The sequence below is a fragment of the Myxine glutinosa genome (genome assembly GCF_964187855.1).
Source record: "Myxine glutinosa chromosome 12 unlocalized genomic scaffold, kmMyxGlut1.1 SUPER_12_unloc_2, whole genome shotgun sequence".
Taxonomy (NCBI): Eukaryota; Metazoa; Chordata; class Myxini; order Myxiniformes; family Myxinidae; genus Myxine; species Myxine glutinosa.
Genome location: NW_027616356.1, coordinates 222,227 through 246,226, shown reverse-complemented (window position 1 = coordinate 246,226; position 24,000 = coordinate 222,227). Strand labels below are relative to the sequence as shown.

At 44.3% G+C, this 24,000-nt stretch overlaps 2 protein-coding genes across 6 annotated transcripts in view; both read left to right on the top strand.

The window, feature by feature from the left end:
• TCP1 (t-complex 1) overlaps nucleotides 1-13,021 on the top strand; it is a 35,038-nt gene extending 22,017 nt beyond the window's left edge. Inside the window, 7 exon segments of the mRNA XM_068132661.2 lie at nucleotides 623-749; nucleotides 6,893-7,006; nucleotides 7,008-7,057; nucleotides 7,153-7,276; nucleotides 7,383-7,575; nucleotides 12,377-12,540; nucleotides 12,646-13,021. Coding sequence (XP_067988762.2) covers nucleotides 623-749; nucleotides 6,893-7,006; nucleotides 7,008-7,057; nucleotides 7,153-7,276; nucleotides 7,383-7,575; nucleotides 12,377-12,540; nucleotides 12,646-12,841 — 968 coding nt within the window. The 3' untranslated portion in view covers nucleotides 12,842-13,021.
• LOC137437920 (uncharacterized) overlaps nucleotides 1-24,000 on the top strand; it is a 422,503-nt gene that overhangs the window by 338,515 nt on the left and 59,988 nt on the right. The window contains exon 1 of one of the 5 annotated variants that reach the window (XM_078768648.1): nucleotides 13,723-13,847. The exons of 1 other annotated variant lie outside the window; for it this stretch is intronic. In XM_078768648.1, coding sequence (XP_078624774.1) covers nucleotides 13,839-13,847 — 9 coding nt within the window. In that variant the 5' untranslated portion in view covers nucleotides 13,723-13,838. Of the gene's footprint in view, nucleotides 1-13,722; nucleotides 13,848-22,446; nucleotides 23,271-24,000 lie in introns of those variants that run through there. 3 more of the 5 variants (XM_078768642.1, XM_078768643.1, XM_078768645.1) reach the window with 3 other exon arrangements.

Sequence of the window (24,000 nt, the reverse complement as noted above, 5' to 3'; positions counted from 1 at the left end):
GAACTCTCCATGGGGAATAAAATATGTTAATGATGTCATAGGTGCCTCCATTATGACGTCATAATTCGACAAGAACAAAATCCGATGAAGATGAAATTTATTGAGCATCATCTCGGGATAAATTGGTGGAGAAAAAAAAAATTGACGTCATTGGTCAAGTGGTTTGGCCGCCATATTTGTTTTAACACAAAAGCCTTAAAATCCACTGAAGACGCGTCCTGGCTAGGGTCTGCAATGTGTGATTGCTTTTTCTAGTTTTTAGCTCACCTGGAACGAAGTTCAGAGGAGCTTATGTGATGGCGCGTCGTCCAGGTTTGACCCCCAAAATAGGAATTTGCTTTTCCCTCTGAAGCTACACATACTATTTCGATGAAACCTGACCACAACCTTCACCACCCGTGATGTACCAAAGTTTGTTCACGGCATTAAAAAAATCATTAAAAAAATATCTTTAGTCAGTGCAGTATACTGTTTATTCTACCAGGTGAGTGCCAGAGGTATTGCCCCTTTGTTTTTTTTTTTTGTTTATATATTTACTTGGTCAGTCGAGTGCATTTATGTATCACGTTTGTTTTTCCCTACTGGTCAAGTCTTGAGCCTCGCATGTCGTGTTTCATTGCAGCAATGCCCATGCGTGTAGCTCCCGCACAAATTGCATGTCTGGACTTCAGCTTGCAGAAAGCCAAGATGAAATTGGGGGTCCAAGTTGTCATCAGCGACCCAGAGAAAATTAGTCAGATTCGTGACAGGTAAGTTGTGTAGCTTCAAAAGGTCACCATGGGTATTTCATCCGATGCCATGTTAGATTTCATTCACACTGTATTTATTGCCTTTTTGAGGCATAGCCCATCGGGCAGAGCCGTCTAGAACAGTGTATGTATGTATGTATGTATGTATGTATGTATGTCCCATCAAACGTATACCAATCGGAGCTGTGAATCTGGTCACATGGCAGGGTGATGTGATTACGTCTGATGTCATTACGGCGGTGCTGCGGCTGACTCCACGCACCGCCATTTTGATTTATATGCCGTTAATGCTGAACATATTGTCGAACCTGTCATATATCACAATCGCCATGCTCTACCTTTACGTTTTTCATTGTGTGAAACACAAACAAACCGATTGTTAAAATGACCATCAAATATCGAAAGCAAAATCATCGGCGTTACGGCTCTTTTTTTTTTTTTTTTTTTTTTTTTTTTGTATACTGAATCGAGGCTCGTGAAAGAGCTAACATTTACTTCACAAACAAATCAACCAGACAAACAAAACACGACTCTTCCAACAATACATTACGTATAGGCCATAGGCGTTATGACTCACCGTCTGCTTCGGACAAATTAAACCCAGGTTTCTTAATACAGTGGTATCGTTTCAGGAGTATCATTTTCGTAGTAATACAGTAGTGACCCCTAATTCCGAACGCCCCTCATCTCGAACTACTCTAATTCCGAACCGTAAATTCGAGAAAATTTTGTCCCTAATTCCGAATGTATTTCTATAACCGAACCGCCAACATAGCGTTAGCGTCGTTCATATTTCCCGCCGCGAGCGTCGAGATTTTGAAGGCTTTGAAGAACCTATTGTGCCTGCTATTGTAGCATTGGGTCAGTCCATGGGCTTGGAGGTGAGTGAAGAGGATGTGGAGGAGTTAGTGGAGGATCACAACAAGGAATTCACCACAGAAGAACTTCAGCACCTCCACAAGATGCAGCAAGAAGAAGTGGCAGTGGAAATTTATTCAGAGGAGGAAGAGGGAGCTAGTGGTAACATTTCCAGTGCTGAAATTAAAGAACTGTGCTTCCATTGGTCTAAAACACAGGCCATTGTTGAAAGGTGGCACCCTAATAAAGCAGTGGTTAACAGGAGCATTAACTTGTTCGGTGACAATGTGATTGACCACTTCAGAAAAATTAAGAAAAGTCGCCAACACCAGGCAACTTTGGAGAGGTGGTTCTCTAAAGAAAGCAAGCCTAGTGAGCCCAACCCTCTACAAGTGGTGTTAAGAGACAAAGAGAGCAAACACCAGAAGCACAGTCATCTGATGTTAGCTTGGAAGGTGCCTCACCTTCCAAGCAATAAAACCCTCTCCCTCCTTCCTCCTCTCCAGCTTCCACATGCACCATCAGAACTCTCCACTAAGGTAAATGCAGTTATTTTCATGTTAGTACATTTATTTCTTGTTATTATTATTATTATTATTTGATATTTAGGGCATTTACTCATCTTATTTTACCTTGAATCATGTGTATTTGCAGTTAACAGTGTCTTGATAATGGATTTTTGGGGTCCAGGAACGGATTAATTCACTTTCCATTATTTCTAATGAGGAAAATAGTTTCTAATTCCGAACTTTTCCCAATCCGAACTTCCGCTGGAACGAATTAAATTCGGATTTAGAGGTCCCACTGTAATCATATTGTTGCGGATCTCAGCGTCGGCTTTTTCCCCTTACCAAGGGGGGATTAGTCCTCTTGTCTTTTACTAGCCGACGTGGACCCTATGACGTCCTTCCCGGACAGCGTTAAGTAGGGTTTTAGGACTAAGAATTTGCTATTACCTAAGTACTAACGCTGCCCAGAAACGAGGAAATAAGCCCCGCCCGAATCACGGGTGTTGGTGGAAACGCCGAGCGGTAGCGAACCCGTGACCCGAGCCGTTATCAATGACTAAACTCGATCCAAGCGGTTCGTAATCGTGTCACGCTTACCCAATGGAGGAAATCACGGAAACGGTCGAATTTGGAAGAAAGGAATAACAGAATTTATTTACACTTTGTACAACAAGAAGAAGAAGAATACACAGTGCAGCCTTAAACAGTCTTAACTTATCCCAAGACAAACGGGCCCGTCGCACTCAGACACACCACATGGGGTTGCAGACGAACAGGTCGATGGTCCAGGAATGGCGTCCAGGCAGCTCGCTCTCCGGTCCCCAACTCGCACCGCGAAGTAGATGAACACAGCGGCCAGGAGCTCTCCACGTGTCGTTGGCGCGCACGGGATTATTACGGGGTGAACGGCAGCCTGGGCTTTGGCGGTTACACTCGCGGGGCTGCGTACGTAATAAAAGGACAGTTCAATACGCGCTTCTCAATGCGCTTCTCAATCAATGCCTCAACTGTCGTGTGCACGCCGGTCCTCTCAGTGCAGTTCTCACACGGGTGCTCCGGATCAGTTCTCTCCCAACTCGAGTGCCTGCCTCTCCCTTCTCATAACTCAACTCAGTCCTCGTACCAATCCTTTCGCACGAGTCCTTTTCCAGCCAGTCCTCTCGCACGAGTCCTTTTGCATCAGTCCTGTTCAAGGGCTTTGTGCGCTGGCTTATATAGCCTTGCCCAGCGAACCCTCTCGAACGTACTCGATGCGTCGTGCCACGCCCTATCAAGCCATGCCCTCTCAGCCCTGGTTGGCTGTTGCTCTTACCGTCACCGCCTCTACCTCGTGGTTACCCGACTAGTTTCGAGCAAAACCAAGGGCAGCGAACGCTGCTGGTAGCCAAAGCGTAACAAACTTGAGGGATGCCAAATGGGGCGCGGGATCGAGATTGCCCATGATGTAATTGGAGGGTGGCCGCAAAATGAAAAGGACCTAAGCTCATTTCTTTACACAACGCAGCTATCACTAGGGAAATGGCCTACTCTTACACATACTATGACATAACTAATTCTTTGTACAATAAGACAAACACAAAATCACAGACTGGGAAAACAAGTGGAACATGTCTTTCAATCCTGACAAATCTCACACTCTTACGATGTCTCTCCGAAAAGACCGACTGGACAACCCTCCCATCTACTTTCTGAATAATCCTCTCCAAGAAGTTCTGTCACTCAAGCTTTTGGGTCTCACTATCTGCCATGATCTTTCCATGATCAAAACCACATTTCCAAGCTGGCCTCCAAAGCCAGTCGCCGACTGGGCATCCTCCGTCGTGCGAAGTCCTTCCTTGGCACACCTGAGCTCCTCACCACATACAAGGCTTTCATCCGCAGCTCGATGGAGTACTGCTCTCCCCTCTGGGCTGGTGCTCCTGCCTCACACCTCGCTCGTCTTCACGCTGTTGAAACCAAAGCGTTCAGAATCATTGGAATCTCCCGCGATGACGCTATCTCCGAGGGCCTCTCACTCACTCACCGCAGGCAGGTTGGTGGTCTTTCCGTCTTCTACCGACTCCTCTCCGGCCTTGCTCCCCCAGCTCTCTCTGGGCTCTGTCCCCCAAATATTCCTGCAGGTCGCACAAGATCTGCCTGCAACCCTCTTATGGTTAAACTGCCAAAATCAAGACTCTCTGCTCACCTTCACTCCTTCATTCCTCTTTTCTCCCGCCTCTGGAACAAACTCCCTCACTCTCTTCAATCCCACTCCTCCCTCCAGGTCTTTAAAACGGCTGTTCACCACTATCTCTTATCTTCCCCAATCCAAACCCTTGATCTTTTCTACCCCCGCTAATTTCACCCCAGATCCACTTTTTTGAGGTGACTTTTGACTTCTTTCCTGGAAGTCCTTGGTGGCCTTGCGTTTTATACCTATCCTGCCTCCCCCCAGGCCCCCTCCCTCCAAAAACATCTCCCGATGTCTCTGTTCTCAAATGTTGTGTTTGTGTGCTTCCTCCCCTTCTCTCCCCATCTTGTCGACCACTCCCCTTTTTATATACTTTGTTTGTTTGTTTGATTGGTTTGTTTGATAAATGTTAGCTCTTTCACGAGCCTCGACTCTGTATTAAAAAAAGAAAAAAGAAAAAAAGAAAGGACGTGAGGACGGTCCTGGAAGTCCTTGGTGTCCTTGTGTTTTATACTTCTCCCACCCCCCTCTGTCCTTGTGTTTTATACTTCTCCCACCTCCCACACATCTCCCTGCTCTCAAATGTTGTGTTTTTGTGCTTCCCCTTCTCTCCCCATCTTGTCTTCCGCTCCCTCTTTTTATATATTTTGTTTGTCTGGTTGATTTGTTTGTGAAGTAAATGTTAGCTCTTTCACGAGCCTCGATTCAGTATACAAAGAAAAAAAAAAAAAAAATTTCTAATGGGCCTACGTGTTGCTTGTGGACTAACTATGGGGGGGGGGGGGGGGGGGGCAAACCTTTAACCTTTAATGATGTTATATGTACAAATCTCAAAACCTCGACAATATTATAGTAAATATAACCATCACACTTTAATCCCAATGTCGTGAATGGAAAGTTGATGAAATCAAGCAGTGTAAAAGCGGAAGTAAGGAATTCACCTCTGTTTAAAAATATGTATATATAATTTTCATAATAATATTGTAACGTTATTATTATAATAAATCTAATCGTAACACTAATCCCTTTGTAGTGACTGCAACGTTACTGGAGGTTAAATATATATCTTACATATTTTAAAGTCACGGAAGTTTTGTGTCTGGCCGTCATGCTACATCATTATGTATATGTTGTCATTACGGCGTAAACACCCGCTCACTTCGAGAGCGGCAGGAAAGGTCATTCCTCTTTGGGGTATATAGATAATAGATTACAGTCGATCTATGATCGGTGTTGGTGTTGGTGTAAGCCTGGTGTTGGCTTAGCGGTTAGGGTGCCGGCTTGGGATCCTAGGATCCTGGGTTCGAATCCCGGTCGTTCGCTGAATTAACGCCAGGGGGGTTGACTCAGCCTGTCATCCTTCCGAGGTCGGCAAATTGAGTACCAGCTTGCTGGGATGAATGATCATGGTGTGTACCCCGATTTAGAATAGGTACACCGTATCCCTGCGCATCGTAAGAGCGTGACCAAGGGTTGGCGTCAGGAAGGGCATCCGGCCATAAAAACATTGCCTCAAACAGGGAACCATGATTGTCATGGGGCCCGCTAGGCTAACCCCCGCTCTAGCGGGGAAAATGGCCTTAAAACGATCATTCAATATTCATATATATGATCGGGCCTCAATAACATTGGGTGTGTGTTTCTTTACCAAGTTTGTTCTGGAGAGATCGCCAAGTGGTTTAAGCATTCGAGCAAGCACTCCATTCAAAACCCTTAAGGAACAGCTGGCTTGGCAAGCGCGAGCTACCTTTTATTTATTTAACTTCGTGGGCAGCACACCTCCAACCCTTGTGGGGTATATAGATTACAGTACATCTTCGCTCATTTCTGTAAGTAAAACTTACCTCATGGATGTCTGGATTTCTCAATTTCTTTGTTTAATGTAAGAATTAGCGACTTTAATAAAAAAAGCTAATCATGTGTTTTTGTGGTATATAATTGTTTACAAGCCCGGCTACACCATTGTTACTTTCGTCTTTTTTTTTTTTTTTTTAAATATAAAGTAGAAACACCTGCTCCCTTCAGGAGAGTAATACCCCATCCCTCTGGCAGGGATCACTCAGTATGTGTAGTGCCAAATTGAAAGTCCTCTCCACAGTTGGCCTGTAGTTTCCTTTTCCAGCACTACCAGATGATGCTACACAGTACACACTTGCATGGAGAATTTGCACCCCCCCCCACCCCCCCAAACCTAACCCCCATGCTGATGATTTTTGTTTATGTATGTATGTATGTATGTATGTATGTATATATGTATATATGTATGTATATATATGTATATATGTATGTATATATATATATATATATATGTATGTATGTATATATATATTATATATATATATATATATATATATATATATATATATATATATATATATATATATATATATATATATATATATATATATATATATTATGCCTAAAACCCCTCCTGGTCACCTTCCAATTATAACCACCAAATTTCAAATAGTTGTGAACAGTGGATAAGTGCATACAAATCAAATAAACAAACAAGCAAGCACACCCACAACCTGAATTATATGAAGTATGATTACTACTATTGCATTTTTTGTTCCCTCACTGGTCGGTAATTTTTCTGCATACAGGGAATCTGACATAACGAAGGAGCGGGTTGGTCGGATACTGGCAGCAGGGGCTACTGTGGTCCTCACAACGGGTGGCATCGACGATCTTTGCTCAAAGTATCTTGCCGAGGCAGGTCCGAAGAGTTCTAAAGCGGGATCTGCGCCGAATTGCCAAGGTCACCGGGGGTAAGTAGCTTCCATTATTTAACTGATGCACTTTGCATCTGGTAAGATCTGTTTGATGACTGCCTCTTTGTGTGCACATCTTTTATGTTCTTTAGCTTCAGTATGTTCAACGCTTGCCAATATGGAGGGTGATGAGAGCTTTGATGTCGCGTTTCTGGGACAAGCAGAAGAGGTGGTTCAAGAGAGGGTGTGTGATGACGAACTGATAATCATACGCGGGTAAGACCACTCGATGCCTTTCTTCACCCATTTTCCCATCCTCACTCTTGTGTATCTAATTTCCCCTTCCCAACCACATGCCACCTATCCATTTGGTGTGTGCAAGGCCTGGTGTTCGTCCTGCTGCCAGCCTGGTGCTGAGAGGACCGAATACCATTGCGTGCGATGAAGCCGGACGTGCTGTGCATGACGGGCTATGTGCTGTTCGTCGTCTTCTGGAATCGCCCACTGTGGTTCCTGGGGGTGGTGCTGTGGAGGCTGCACTCTCTGTCTTCTTGGAAAACTTTGCCACCACTATGGTTGAGTTTTGGTTCTCCAACCTTGCATTAGATAATAATTGGTGGCACAATTCAAAACAATTGTTTGTCATACATAACAAGTAGGTAGAGCTGTCCCCCCCCTCTGGTATGAGATTGCTTCATTGTGCACCTGCCATCGTGGCTGAGGCATTTTTATTACCCCGTACCGTGCAAGTGAAGCGAAAAGCGGGGTTGAGCAATTGGGAGTGGGCGAGTGGGTGAAGGCGGTTCTTTGGTGAGACACACACATCAACCACACTCACCCCTTGATGAGACCCCTACAGACAACACTTTGTACAGATGCGCACAGTCGTCCATCCATGCCCAAACTACCTAAAAGTCGTTCCAATATCCCTATACACACCTCTATCTCCAATGCTTCTAGGTACTTATTTAATTCCAATTTCAATTTATCTGCTGTTTATGCTGCTATTAACTTTCCAGGGATACCATTCTACGGAGTAAAAGACCCCTGCCTTACTACCATCTTAACTCTCCTCTTTACTCGGGCTATGGCCCTCGGTCCTATCACTGTCGACTATGCTAAATAATTATTCTGCGCTTAACCCTGGTGTTGGGCTAGCGGCTAGGGTGCCGGCTTAGGATCCTAGGATCCTGGGTTCGAATCCTGGTCGATCGCTGAATTAACGCCAGGGGGGTTGACTCAGCCTGTCATCCTTCTGAGGTCGGCTAATTGAGTACCAGCTCACTGGTAATTCCCTGTTTGTCGTTAAAGGCGGCAAAAAGGGTTGGCGTCAGGAAGGGCATCCGGCCATAAAACATTGCTTCAAAAAGGGGACCGAAAAACAACAACAACCACGGCTCCCGAAAAAGGCCAACCCCCGCTTTGCGGGGGAAAATGGCCTCTAAAGGTGGTTATTATTATATATACACAAAGAATTAAGTTAAGCACCCCCCCCGTTTTTGTACAACCTCGCACATTACAAGTTTGTTGTCGTCAAAACAGTGTAATATACCCATGATATTGCTATATTTTCTGGAGAAGTGATATTATGGTCACATAAAAACATAACAATCATGCCGTTTTCAATATTTTATTCTGAATAATTTAAGGTGAAATTTTTTGGGAATTTTAGGCATATTTTCACCTCAATTTAAGTATGGAGCTATAGGTCCATCACGGACAGTGTGGATGACGTTTATGTTTTCTAACGTACAGTCATTGTTCTGAGAAGACCTCTAGCGATCTTTGCGTCAATAACGTGTGTAGGACCCACGTGATCGGATCACTGACTCAACCAATCACTTTTTTTCACTTTGATCACTCAATTTCATCAATGGATAATTGCTAATGTCATACCAATCATTATTTGATCTCACATACCTTAGAATATATGCCAATGTATACATACACAAAGAATATATATTAGGGGGTGCTTACCTTAATTCGTTGTGTAGGGGTGCTTAACTTAATTCTTTGTGTATATATATATAGGACGCTCCTGAGCCTGGTGTTGGCTTAGTGGTTAGGGTGCCGGCTTGGAATCCTAGGATCCTGGGTTTGAATCCTGGTCGATCGCTGAATTAACGCCAGGGGGGTTGACTCAGCCTGTCATCCTTCCGAGGTCGGCAAATTGAGTACCAGCTTGCTGGGATGAATGATCACGGTGTGTACCCCGATTTAGAATAGGTACACCGTGTCCCTGCGCATCGTAAGAGCGTGACCAAGGGTTGGCGTCAGGGAGGGCATCCGGCCATAAAAACATTGCCTCAAACAGGGAACCATGATTGTCATGGGGCCCACAAGGCTAACCCCCGCTGTAGCGGGGAAAATGGCCTTAAAACGATCATTCATATTCATTCATTCATTTATTTAGTTTGGTTTTACCCTTCATTATCTTGAACATTTCTATTATATCCTCTCGTAACCGCATCCGTTCTAATGTATAAAGCCCTGTCTCCTTCAGCCACTACTCATAGCTGAGTCGAGCTAGACTCATAATCGATCTAGGAGCCCTGTGCTGAACCCTCTCTATGGCAGTTATGTCCCTCCTAAGTTGTGGTGACCAAAACTGCACAATATTCTTGATGGGGTCTCACTCAATCCCTATTCAGTGTTAAAACCACCTCGTTTGATTTGTAATTTACATCCTTCAATTTACATTTTATCAATTCATCAATTTACATTTGTAATTTACATATATTCAGAGCCTGGTGTTGGCTTAGCGGTTAGGGTACCGGCTTGGGATCCTGGGTTCGAATCCTGGTCGATCGCTGAATTAACGCCAGGGGGGTTGACTCAGCCTGTCATCCTTCCGAGGTCGGCAAATTGAGTACCAGCTTGCTGGGATGAATGATCCCGGTGTGTACCCCGGTTTAGAATAGGTACACCGTATCCCTGCGCATCGTAAGAGGCGACCAAGGGTTGGCGTCAGGAAGGGCATCCGGCCATAAAAACATTGCCTCGAACAGGGAACCATGATTGTCATGGGGCCCGCAAGGCTAACCCCCGCTCTAGCGGGGAAAATGGCCTTAAAACGATCATTCATTCATTCATTTCATTCATCCCAATGAATACAACCTAAAACCCTGTTTGATTTACCAAAAGCTGCCCGACACTATGCTGTCTGTTTACTTCCCGCACCTATTACCACCCCCACATCCATATCCTATGTGACATGCTCCAATTGTCCATCACATCATGTAATCTCCATTTTCATTGTTGTTACCCATCCCCAGCACCCTGCACTTGTTTAGGTTAAATTGCATCTGCCAATATTTTTCCCAATCTATGCAAATGTCAATTACTTTCCTGGAAGCTGATTACTACCCCCACTGCCATGCTATCTACCTTGCCTCCAATCTTTGTCATCTGCAAATTTGGAAAGCCTACTCTTCACCACACTATCCAAATGGTTTATGTAAATTTATGAATTATCATGGTCCCTGGTGTTGGGCTAGCGGCTAGGGTGCCGGCTTAGGATCCTAGGATCCTGGGTTCGAATCCCGGTCGATCGCTGAATTAACGCCAGGGGGGTTGACTCAGCCTGTCATCCTTCCGAGGTCGGCTAATTGAGTACCAGTTCACTGGTAATTCCCTGTTTGTCGTTAAAGGCGGCAAAAAGGGTTGGCGTCAGGAAGGGCATCCGGCCGTAAAACATTGCTTCAAAAAGGGGACCGAAAAACAACAACAACCACGGTTCCCGAAAAAGGCCAACCCCCGCTTTGCGGGGAAAAATGGCCTCTAAAGGTGTTTTTTTTATTTTTTATTTTTATGAATTATCATGGTCCTATTGCTGATCCCTGAGGAACCCCACTATTTGCATCTTCCCAATCACGGTCACTCTTTGCTTCCTATCACTAATCCAGATAGCTACCTGACCAGCCACTCCACAAGCCCTCACCTTGGCTAACAACCTCCTCTGTGGTACCTTATGAAATGCTTTCTTAAAGTCTAAAATAAATTTTTTCCATACCAAGTCGAGGCTCATGTAAGATCGAACACATATAACATATAATAAAGGGAGCGGGTGACAAAAGGGGCAGAGAAAGGGAAGTACAACTACAGCAGAGAACAGGGACATCGGGAGATCTGTGGAAGGGAGAGGGCTGGGTGGGGTGCACAGGATAAACAAGATGGACACTACAGGGGATTTCAGGAAAGAAATCGGAATTTAAAAAAGGTGGATTTTGGGTGTATTATAACGGGGGTAGAAAAGATTAAGGTTTTGGATGGGGGAAGATAAGAGATGGTGGTGAACAGCTGTTTTCAAGACCTGGAGGGAGGAGTGGGATTGAAGAGCGTGGGACCCCTGCTTTACTACCATCTCTTTCCCAGAGGTGGGAGAAAAGAGGAATGAAAGAGTGAAGGGTCTGTCTGCCTGGCAGTCAAACAAAAGTGACATCATTCGAAACAGGAAAGTTACTGTTTTTAAGGATGTCATAATGAGCACAAACGGGCTCAAATAACTAATGTAACGTGTTCGATCGGGTGGTGTGTAAGACATGGTGGTAAATTGCAGAAGTAATTAATTCATACGACTTTACACATTTTTATCTGCCTGCTTTTGTCTGCACAGAATAAATATGACTTTCTCTGCAACCTTTGGTCCGATTGACAGGAAATTTTCACCATAGATGCAACTCCACCTGTATAATATATTTTTAATGACAATTATAACGTCATAGGTCACGTGGTGCAGGCGCCATCTTGGCAAAACCGAAGAACCTTGCACCTCTATCTCCGAAAGTGCTGAATAGAAAAAATTGAGACGGCTCATTGTAAAGAACTCTGCATGGGGGAATAAAATTAGTTAATGATGTCATAGTTGCCTCCATTATGACGTCATATTTCGAAAAAGTACAAAACTTCGTCCGATCAAGATGAAATTTCTTGAGTATAATCTAGGAATAAATTAGTTAATAAAAAATAAATAATGACGTCATCGGTCACGTGGTTCGGCCGTCATATTTGTTTTAACACAAAAGCCTTAAAAACCACTGAAAATACATCCTGGTGAGGGTTTGTAATCTCTGTTTGCTCTTTTTCTTGTTTAACTTGTATTGTTTACTTTAACACTGAAGCACAAATTGCCCTCTTTGCACTTCCAAGAACCTCCAGTTTTGCAGTGCGTGGACATGTTAAATAAGGTGGTGGATACGGCTACTTCAATAACGGTTATTTTGTTTAGTCTTTTATTATTTAAATTGAAGTATATACTGGAACACTGCTTGGGGGTAATGTGTTTGTACTCTCGTTGCTTATTTGTAGTTTGCTTCATTTAAAAACTTGTTTATATATTGTGTGGTTCCTAAACTTCCTCTCTTCGCCTTCCGACAGGGCTCACGGGAGCAGCTTGCTGTTGCAGAGTTCTCTCATTCCCTCCTAGCTCTGCCCAGAGCTCTTGCTGCAAATGCAGCACTTGACGCACCGCAGCTACTATCTCGACTGCGCGCGTGCCACCACCAGGCACAGAGCCAGCCTCAGCTTGCCCACCTCAAGTGGTGTGTGTTTCATTGGCTCTGCTCCCCCAATTTACAAGTTCTCATTGTCTTTATCTTGCCAATGATTATGTAATTTGTTGTCCTGCCCCACTCTTTGTGCCGCAGGGTGGGCCTAGACCTCAAGGAAGGCTGCCTCGGTGATCGCCTGGCTGCTGGCGTAGTCGAGCCAGGCATAGTGAAGATCAAAGCCCTGAAGCTTGCCACGGAGGCCGCTCTCACACTCCTGCGCATAGACGATCTGATCCGCTTGACAGGGGGATCTGGCGGTCCTGGAGGGGAGCGTGGACCTCATGCACACTAGTGTGGGTTGCAAGATTGGTGGTTGATTATCTTATCTTGCCTCACTTCAATGTTCTGTTCCTTTGCGTATCCTGTTCACCTTTGAGCCTTTCATGCAGGAATTCAGATTGGACACTGTTGAGATTGCTTTGTGAACATTGTTTCTTGTTATTTTGAACGTAAATAAAGTACTGCACTGAGATTTTTCTTTTTTGTTTGTGGTTAAACTCTTCCTTTTAGTGTGCAGAGTTCCTTTAGTATACTTTAAGAAGAAAAAAAAAAAAATCTGTTCAAATGTATTTTGCTCCGTTGAGGGTAGTTTGGGTGCGAGTTTTGTGGTTGAAGCTCGTCCTGGAGAGGCGCTGCTGCACTCTCGGCCAATGATGCCACCCTGCACTCTTGTGCTGCATACGAACGAAGCATCATCATAGCGATGTTATTATCTATCGTACCATTGGTAGGTGATCCACCCTTTTGGGTTTCAGTTATTTGTCAACGACCGTTTCACCCCCTTTGCGTGGAAGAGTTGGGTATGTGCTGATAAATGAGACGCAATTGTGTCAGGCGATCGTTGCAGGATGTTGGGCGGTGTATTGCATCGAAAAAAATTTAGGCGTATTTTTATCTGCAAAGTGACGTATAAATTTGATTGATAGAAAATGGGAAGCAGGTTTTTGTTTTTATTGGGTTACAAACAAAAGTGTATGCATATACAATATTTGAAGAAATTAGGCGGTGTATAATTACGCTGACTCCATTTGAATTGGTTTACTAAGCTGTCCAGAAAATGTGATAAATAAGCTACGTGGTTTTACACGAAAGGTAAATGTTTTGTTTGTAACGAAAATAATAAATAGCTATGGTTGGAGGAAGGGAAAGATAAACCATCAGCCAATGAGAAACTTATGACACCACCATATTGTTTGGATATTTTGTTTTCGATGTGCTTGTTACTCGCTGATCATCTCACCGTTTAGCTGTGAAAAGCGGAAGTGCCGGGACCAGTCTGAGGTAATTCGATGAGAAAGGTGAGCAAGGTGAACCTGCTTTGTGAGTTGCCTTACTCACGGTGGGGGTTAGAACAAAGATACAACCAACCACCAGCTCAGACAATAACAACTTCAGCTCATTCGACATTAACATCAACTAGCTAACAATGTAACGGTGTGTGTTGGCGATCCTGGTCGTGGTAGCTGGACGAGTTCGAGTTGGATAGGACGAGTGGTTGCGGATTTTATCAGTTCACTATTTGTGTGTGTGGTTTATGTGTGTGGTGTATGTATGTGTGTGTGTGGTTTATGTGTGTGTACACGTTTATGTGTGTGTGTACACGTTTATGTGTGTGTGTGTGTGTACACGTTTGTGTGTGTGTGTGTGTGTGTGTGTGTGTGTGTGTGTGTGTGTGTGTGTGTGTGTGTGTGTGTGTGTGTGTGTGTGTGTGTGTGTGTGTTTACGTTTATGTGTGTGTGTGTACACGTTTATGTGTGTGTGTGTACACGTTTATGTGTGTGTGTGTACACGTTTATGTGTGTATACGTTTGTGTGTGTACACGTTTGTGTGTGTGTGTACACGTTTATGTGTGTACACGTTTATGTGTGTGTGTGTGTGTGTGTGTGTGTGTGTACACGTTTATGTGTGTGTGTGTTTACACGTTTATGTGTGTGTGTGTTTACACATTTATGTGTGTGTGTGTGTACACGTTTATGTGTGTGTGTGTGTACACGTGTGTGTGTGTGTATGTGTGTGTGTGTGTGTGTGTGTGTGTGTGTGTGTGTGTGTGTGTGTGTGTGTGTGTGTGTGTGTGTGTGTGTGTGTGTGTGTACTGTAACTTTCCTTCCAAATGAATGTAAGTTAATATGTCGATACTTCTTTGATTTATCAATGGATCCTAGTTAAACTAGAACGCCACTCAGTAGAGTACATACTCCCGCCGTTGGTCAAGTTGGAATAGAACAATTTCACAAAAGTTTGAGGGAGTAGTTCAGTGGCAACCAGTAGCGGACTGGGTCTTAAAATCGGCCCGGGCATCCTTCACCTCTGTCGGCCCATTATTCATTTATATTGTTGCGGATATGAGGATTGTATTTTTTTTATTGTGTTGAATTGTGGTAAATTGCTGTGTAACATTGTTTGATTCTGGCCCCTCCTGCCTCCAGTGTTGTGTAAAGGTTAAAAGGGCGTCCCGGTAGTTAATTCCATAAAGCACACATTGAAGGACACGATAAAACCCTTGTTCAGTAGTTTATATCTTTATTATGTGTTTTAGGGTAAGGCCTTGTCTTCCATTAACATGACACTCCATTGCACCAAGTGAAAAAGATAGATTCCCTTCATTCCCATTCCCAAAAATCTCCATTTCCCCTTTCGTCAATTGCCATTCGCATTGCCAACCAACAATTGCCGCCATTGGCCACGAGGCAGGGTTGGGGAAGAAAGGTGTGCCCGCCCGTCGTCATCAAGGGCGGAGCCAGAGGGTCGCGCGACCAACCAGGGCCGAGGTGAGCACACCGATGGGCGTGTCCTGAAGGCCGGCGGCTTAATCGCCGGCGGCGTTATAAAAGCGCGCGCGCAAGAGTGACCAGGGCTGAGCTGCGTGGTGAGGTGCAACGAAAAGAGCTGGGTCGTCAGGAGAGCTGAGTTGAAAGGGTCCAAGGCAGAGCTGGGTTGTGAGGTCCAAGAGAAGAGATCATCCAGGGAAGCACAAAGCCTGCTATTCGTCGCCTTGCTCGCCAGCAGCAGCGTCCACAGCAGCAACAACACTCGACAGCCGCTTGGGGCCTGGACGGTGGTTTTGAGCAGGGCCGCGAAGGAACGGCGGCTGCCCAACGCGCCGATCGTGCTGCCGGACCCATTGGACTTTCCTCTCCTTCCAGCCATTCCTGCCTACAAGTTCCCCATTCGTGTACGTGAGTTTGTTCTGTTTGTTCTGTCCTGGGTATTCAATTAAGTCTGTATAAGCTAGTATTTTCACTCTCTAAAAAGCTTCTGTATATTATTTTATTATCTTTCCTTCTCCTTGGTTTCTTTGAGCCTGTACATAGTAAATAAATTTAGTAGTATTTTCAACCTTTTGTCTTCTTCTTCCTTTTCTTCACATCCGTCGTTTTAGTCTTTTCCATATTGAATAGCTGTGGCGCGATACGGCCAACGTCGGGTGAATCGGGTGAATTGGGGAAACTGTTAGGCCGCGGTGCCTCCGCTCGGCAAACAACATCCTTAACCGCGGACCGTAACAATATGTTGCTTATCTGAGAAAATAGACAAAATGCTTGAAAAAAAAACAAAAACTAAATAAAATCCACGAAAAAATTAAATTTATTTTCAATAACACAATCATGTCTAAGAGAGTACGTGCCTGCGCAGTTCGCTGCTTCTAGCAGCCACACCATCAATGATGTCCTAAGTGTCAAGTTTGGCCAGGATCCCTTTTTCCACAGACATCAACATGAATGCCTCAATATGTTCTTGTGTCATTGTACTTCGCAGATGGCTTTTGATTATCTTCAAAGCAGAGAAAGACCGTTCACATGCCACTTGTGACACAGGCAGCGTTAGCAGCAGCTTGTAGGCAAGCCCAATGCTCTTGTAGGCATCAGTGAAGAGGTTCAACTTAAGGAGCACCTTGTAGCAGCAGAGAGGACAGGCTTTACATGACTTACATGTACTTGGCAGAGTCTTCCTGTCCTGTTCAGACTCGCTGTCCTGCACTGTATAAGCATCTGCTACTGATTGTTTCAGTGTTGACCATTGTTCTCCAAGGCTTCGCAGTTCTTTTCGTAGATGTTCCGCAGTGACACCATCATCAAATCTCAGCAAATGTTTATGCAGCTCTTACATAGCTCCCGATGGCACTTGATCAAAGTTCCTTGGGTGAAGAAGTGAGAGATCAGCATACAATGTTGATGTTGCTGATCTGTCAAACCGCTGCTCAATGCTGCTCACAATAGTGTCCACTATTCGGTTGGACACTTCAATGTGATACTTCTTTACTGGGTCAGAAGCTGATGTAGCCTCATCCATGGACAGTTCGCCATCAATGCGTTTGTGCCGTTTTATAGGAAGGGACTCTTCCATAACAAGATTTACATCCATTTCATCCAGCTGGTCATTAGCCCATTGAACAAACTTTGCAGCTGCATTATGACAAGCTTGGAAGTCATCCCATAGCATCTGCATATTCTCTAGCAATTCATCCACCATCCGGTGCACAGTCAGCAGATCCAGTTGCACAGTTTGTAGATACTTGGAGAGCGCTGTAGTGCAGGAGAATACTTGCAGATATACTTGTGCAGTCAGAATTGTTTCAAACTTCAGGAGACTGTCAATGTATCCCTTCACCTTGGCCTTAACAGCTGCTTGGATCTGGTCAGCAACTAGTATGGCATTAAGGGTGGTGATAACTTCCATGAAAAGCGCTCCAGTTGGGTTGTTGAATGAACCAAAAACCTTCTTCAAGGCGGCATCCTTTGACCACCATCTAGTTTCTCCGATAGTGCCCATTCGTTTCACAGTTGTGGAGTGTCGACTCCAGATGTTCATTCGCTGATAAGATTCCCAAAAGAATACTGCAATGTCATTCAGTAGTGAGAACAGTGATGCGCTAGTCACCACAACACTTGTAGCTTCGGTCACAACGAGATTTAACACATGTGCGTGGCACCAAACATGGATCTGCATTGGAGCTTCCTTTGATAGCAGAGTACTGAAGTCTTTGTAGCGCCCCTGCATGTTTGCTGCCCCATCAGTTGAGTTTCCAACACAGTTCTTGAGGTCAAGATGAAGTCCTAAGAAGATTTCAGAAACAAGTTGCACAAAAGCTTCACCAGTAGATTCCTCACATTTCACCACACTCACTCATCTTTCTTGGATCGTGCCAGTGCTATCAACATATCTAAGAACAACAGAGCACTGGTCTTGTGTTGAGATGTCTTGAGTGGTATCAATTTCCACAGCAAACATGTCTGTTACTTCTTCAGAAATCCACTGATGTATCTTATCCCAGATAACTGTGATAACAGAATTCACTGTAGTTCAGTCCTAACAGTCCGCTGGGTAAAAAATGGGCCGCTGGGCTGGATAAAAAAACTGCTGAAAAAAAAAATTGTCACGGAAAACTTCTGCCTCTATCCCTGGGGATTCCCCGCTAAATATCAAAAGGTCAAAAGATCGCCCCTGACGCCTCATTGTAATTACTAGCAACGGTACCCGCACTTCGGGCGGGGCTTCAATTGGGAGGCCCAAATGAAAAGGTAAAATATCAGAAATTGAAGGCTTTATTTATTTTAAACGATTTATATAAACATCCGTTAAATCATATCACACGCAAGTCATCAATATCGAAACAGTATTTGTAGAATTTCAATAAAAGCCACATCACTGTGTTGGTGTACATCTGTGTCACGTCCTTGTTCACCAGATCTGTATTCTTCGGACTGTCTCCGAGACTGGTGTGCAGCTGTGTCACGTCCTTGTTCACCAGATCTGTATTCCTCGGACTGCCTCCTAGTCAGGGCCCTTAGGGATATTTTGGGGCCGTTTGGTTCAAATTCTTCCAAAAGCACCAAATTTGGCCCAGATGTTGCCCATGCCATACTCTTTCGATTTTTGACGGGCGACAAGATGGGCGCCCCCCCCCCCCCACCCCGGGGGCCCCATATTGGCGAAATACTAAATGGCCGCCACCCGGATTAGAGGAAAATCAGTTAAATAACCAAAAGGGTTGGAATTATGTATGATACCACTTTTCAGGGGTTGTCGAGGTCGAGGAATCCAATTATGATGTTATTTTGATGATTCGAGGTCAAGATCAACCCTCAAGGTCATCTTAAAGGTCATTTTTGAGTCAAACATGTCGGTTTTTTAGTTTTTTGTCAAGATTTACGCGGGGTTCACCATTTTATGTTTCTGGGTTGGGTAATCGAACTCTGACCTTATTTTTGACAATTAGAGGAAATATTTACACGTCTATTTCCTAATTTTCAGGCATATGCAGTTCATCAGTCTAATTACAAAGGTACGGATTTTGATGTTTTATGAACTGTATGCCATATCCTTGTGTTTAATTTTTGTGCGATCATAATCCGGGTTCATGTATACATGATTGTATACATGTCATAAATATGACGTCATAGGTCATGTGACCTGGCGGCCATATTGGATTTTATGAAAACCTTAAAAATGGATCCCTGCCTTCATTTTTCGATCGATTCATTTTGAACTTTGACCACTTATAGTATACCATGTGATTGGATGCATATCCTAATTATGATGTCATAGGTCAGGTGACATGGCAGGATGGACCGGTATGGTCCCCGGATCATACCGCCCTTGGCGCCCGTCAAAAATCGAAAGAGTATGGCATGGGCAACATCTGCACCAAATTTGATGCTTTTGAAAGAATTTCAACCAAAATATCCCTAAGGGCCCTGACGATCCGAGATTGGTGTGCAGCTGTGTCACGTCCTTGTTCACCAGATCTGTATTCCTCGGACTGCCTCCGAGACTGGTGTGCAGCTGTTTCACGTCCTTGTTCACCAGATCTGTATTCCTCGGACTGCCTCCGAGACTGTTGTGCAGCTGTGTTACATCAATGTTCACCAGATCTGTATTCCTCGGACTGCCTCCTAGACTGGTGTGCAGCTGTGTCACGTCCTTGTTCCTGCTTCCGATAGTCCTCGACTCCTCGTCCAGCCGAGCCTTCTTTCTTGCAAGAGCTCCTTGGACGTTTTCGTTAATGAGGCTTTCCGTTTGGTTTGGGAGGCATTTTACCGGTTTATCTGAAATGGTACCCGCCCAGTAACACGTACCAGAGAAAACAAATCGTTTGGGCAATGGGCTCTCCAATATTCGATGTGTTCACGGTTTGAATTACGTAACGTAACGTTTGTGACGATGTTTTCATTGTGACTATGTTTGTGTTCACGGTGGTGTTTGATGTGACGGCGTGAACGTAATTTCTTAATGTTTTTCGTTTTTATTTTCGTAATCGTTTAATGAACGTTTAATGTTTAATGAACGTTTAATGAGCGTAAGAATAATGCCTAATGATCATTAAATGAATGAATGAATGTTATGAATAATGCCATGGTGTCGCGTTGGCAGCAGTGATAATATAAAAATGTTTGCCAAGAATTTCAAAGAGAGAAAAGGAACTTTTATCAGCATTGTCGTCTATCCTGAAGTTCTAAGTTGAAGAAGAGGTACAAAATCATTCCATTTTTTTTCCTAAAGAAAAGCGTACAGTTGATATCACTAATCACGATTTGAAACACGATGGAATAATATTTACCGATTATGAACAGTGATGTGGTTTTTTAAAATTGAAATTCTACAAATACTGTTTCGATTTTGATGATTTACGTGTGGTATGATTTAACAGATGTTTATATGAATCGTTTAAAATAAATAAAGCCTTCAATTTCTGATATTTTGCCTTTTAATTTGGGCCTCCCAACTGAAGCTACGCCCGAAGGGCGGGTACCGTTGCTTGTAATTATAATGAGGCGTCAGGGGCGATCTTTTGACCTTTTGCTATTTAGCGGGGAATCCCCGGAGATGGAGGCAGAAGTTTTCCGTGACAATTTTTTTTTCACCAGTTTTTTTATCCAGCCCAGCGGCCCATTTTTTACCCAGCGGTCCCAGCCCACCGGGCATTGCCCAAATGCCCGTATGGCCAGTCCGCCCATGGTGACAACACAACACAAGACAAGACAACAGAAGACAGACACTGCACAGATATATAAAATGTATAGAAGATGTTAAAAAAACAGGGCAATTTCACTTACATTTTCGGATTCAGCGTTCAATTCCAAATAGGTGAGTGTATTTTGAGGCATATGTGACTTCAAATAAAATTGTAAGCCAGGAAAAACTTTCGTTTCATTCCTTAGGGATACAACATGTAAAACTGGCCCAAACGCGAAAACTAAACTCGCTCATTTTAAGTCGTACAAGCTAATGCGACCACTCATTCTTCTGGGAAGAATCCTGTGCACATGCTTGTCACACTTATAAGTCACCTTAGTCTTTATAAGTTCATCAAATACTGACACCGCGATTGACATTCGCTGAGGTAAATGTTGATATCTCTTCTGAGGTAAAAAAGAAGAAGAAAGTTTTAAAGCATTCTACGTATCAAACGATACATTTTAATAAACGGGGAAACCTAATACACACTTTGTTGGTTTTAAAATGACAGAATATGTCTTTATTAGAAAAAAAATTGAATATTAAAGACGACGCTGCTAAAAAAAATACACCGCTCTAACGCATAACCACGAGTTTAAACTACATTTACAACAAATATGAAAACTATTTTCATATCACAATGTTAAATATAGAATATATAGAAGATAATGTTAAAAAAAAGAGCCCTATCTTCCAATGGTAAACAATCCTTCAAAAAATTCCTGGATCCGGAATAATATCCTGAGCTTCACCAAAAACTAATCAATTCTTCCTTATCCCAAGAGTGTTAGATAGTATAGGGATTAAGAATAACGCCCCTGTGTGTCCAACCTGGTCTTCAATCCTTTGTCCCTTATGGCAATGCACACCTGTCGACACTTAGTTATGCCCTTTAGTGTACCCATTAATTAATAATTCCCTTCCCTGACAGTGACTTCGGAAGAGACCAGGCAAGGAAACCAGGCCAGGACACTACCGATGATGGCCGCCGCCACCTACATCTCCAGCAGGCCTCGAGTAGCAATGTAGCATGAGCTATCACCACGCTACAGGGAAGGGAACGAGTGATGGGTTGGCGCGGTAGGCGCGAACCTCCAGCCAACGAGTGGAGGGCACTGATTGGGTGGTGCGCCAAAGCTGACGTCACCGCCACCAGGTTATTTAGGGGCGCACCGAACGACATTTTCCCTCTTGCTTGCTCGACCCCTGGTTCTCTTGTCTTGGGAGTTCTCCAGAGTAGTTGCACATCCGGCTCTGACCCTGGCACGTCCCTCTCTCGCTTGCACGCCCCTTTGTCTCTCTGGCACATCCAACTCTTGAGAGAGCTCACTTGGACTTGGCTGATAGCATGCAGTTGCACTTGCGTTCTCTCCTCCTGCAATTTCTTCGTTCTGAGTTTGTGCCTCGTGTTGGAGATCGATGTGTGTGGAGCTCACCAGCTGCGTTGGACACATGGTGCTTGGAGCGAGGCCTGGTGGTGCTCGGAGGCGGACGGAGGGGGGCCGCATGGGACGTCGACGGACGCAAGACTACAGACGAGTTAAGACGCACCACACTCACAAATACACGACGTGTTCTTTTCGTTAATTCATCCCTTGTTCATTTCTGAAGTCTGCTATGTGGGATCCCAATTTAGAAATTAGGTTTATCGTTGCGTTTCCCTGTCCCAACCTTGATTAAATAAACCCTTGTATTATTTTTCCTTCCTTGTTAACCCCGTGTCCGTTTGAGTTCGTTCGCCATCCACAGGTACGTGCTTCCGCCGCTTCTTCCTCTTCACTTCTTCTTCCTCCCGCGTTTGATAGTAAAATCTTTACATGGGGTGTACTTACTTTTTCACGTGACTGTATATATATATATATATATATATATAGTTGCGGTTTTTAGAACCCTCCACTTTGTAAATATTGTAATATCCCTTATAAATAATCCCCTGTAAATATTCCCATTTTGGTGTAAAAGGTCAAAGGCCGCACCCTAGTTAGGCCACGAGCAACACGTAGCACACCATAGGATCTTCTTTAGTTATTTCATTAGTATGTGTTTCAGGTAAGGATCTGTTCCCATTAGTTGAATCTGCGTTGTATTAATTAAATAAGAGTAGGCCCCCGTTTCAAGTCATATTCATATTGCGGCGTAGCCTTCCTCCAAATTGGGCTCCCTTGCTTGCCAGTAGCGTTCGCTGCCTGGCTCAGCCGCCATTACGCACGCGGTCAAGCTGGAGAGGAAGGGCGGAGCGCCAAGAACGAAGGCGTAGCCCCTCAACGCCCCATCAAGGGGCGGACCGGTGAGCGCTCGCGACCACTCAGAGCCGAGGCCAGCTCACCGGTAGGCGGATCCAAAAGGCAAGCGGCTTGATACGCGAGTGGACAATATAAGCGGGTGCATGGGACTACTTCAAGAGATACGCGAGAGATGTGCAAGAGATGAGCCAGAGAGATGAGTGAGAGAAGAGAGGTGCCCGGGAGAACGATTTGAACCGATGCGAAAGGAGTCCTTGCTTGCCGTTTATGAACTATTGGAGGCGCACAACTGGCAAAGGCTAAGGGACAATTTGTTGCGTATGCCGCATCCCAGTCTTTCCCCCCGCGATATAATTGTCCGCTCACGTGAAACGCCACGCGAATCTGCCGGCCGCTTGAGGCGGTACGAGTGAACACCCGGAGCGTGGACCAGAGCGGAGCGTGAACCTGGGGCCGGACCTCGACGCCTACCATCTGCTGGACCCTTCTCTTCCTTCCTTCCGACCATTACCAACTCCCGTGTAAGTCTGTCTGTATTGTCCTGGGCGTGTTAATTAAGAGTGTTTAAGGTTGCCCTGTGTCCTTTTATTTCCTTCTTTTGTACATTACCTCTTTCGTTGCCTCTTCATTATTGTACAATAAATTCGGTGTTCTTCCTTTATCTGATTTCTTCTCATCCGATCGCTTTCATCCTGTCCCCAATGGAATATCGGTGGCACGATATGGGAACCGCTATAATCGGGTTTAGACTGCCGCTAACGGCTCGAGCTTCAGATTGCTAAACCGCTCGGCAAAATCCCATCTTGTCCGGGGCTCGAGCAGAAGTATCGCCCTGCTTTGCGGAGAGGTTGGCAAAGGTATCTGGGAACCCGTTGATCAGTCACCCTGGTCAATCTCAACCCCGCAAAGGAGCGCGATATCTTCTAGGACTCAGACGGCCAGCTTAATAGACGAGGGGATTAAACCCCCCTCGGTAAGAGGAGTGCCGTAATCCGAGATCCGCAACGATATATATATATATATATATACACAAAGAATTAAGTTAAGCACCCCCCCCGTTTTTTTACAACCTCGCACATTACAAGTTTGTTGTCGTCAAAACAGTGTAATATACCCATGTTATTGCTATATTTTCTGGAGAAGTGATATTATGGTCACATAAAAACATAACAATCATGCCGTTTTCAATATTTTATTCTGAATAATTTAAGGTGAAATTTGTTGGGAATTTTAGGCATATTTTCACCTCAA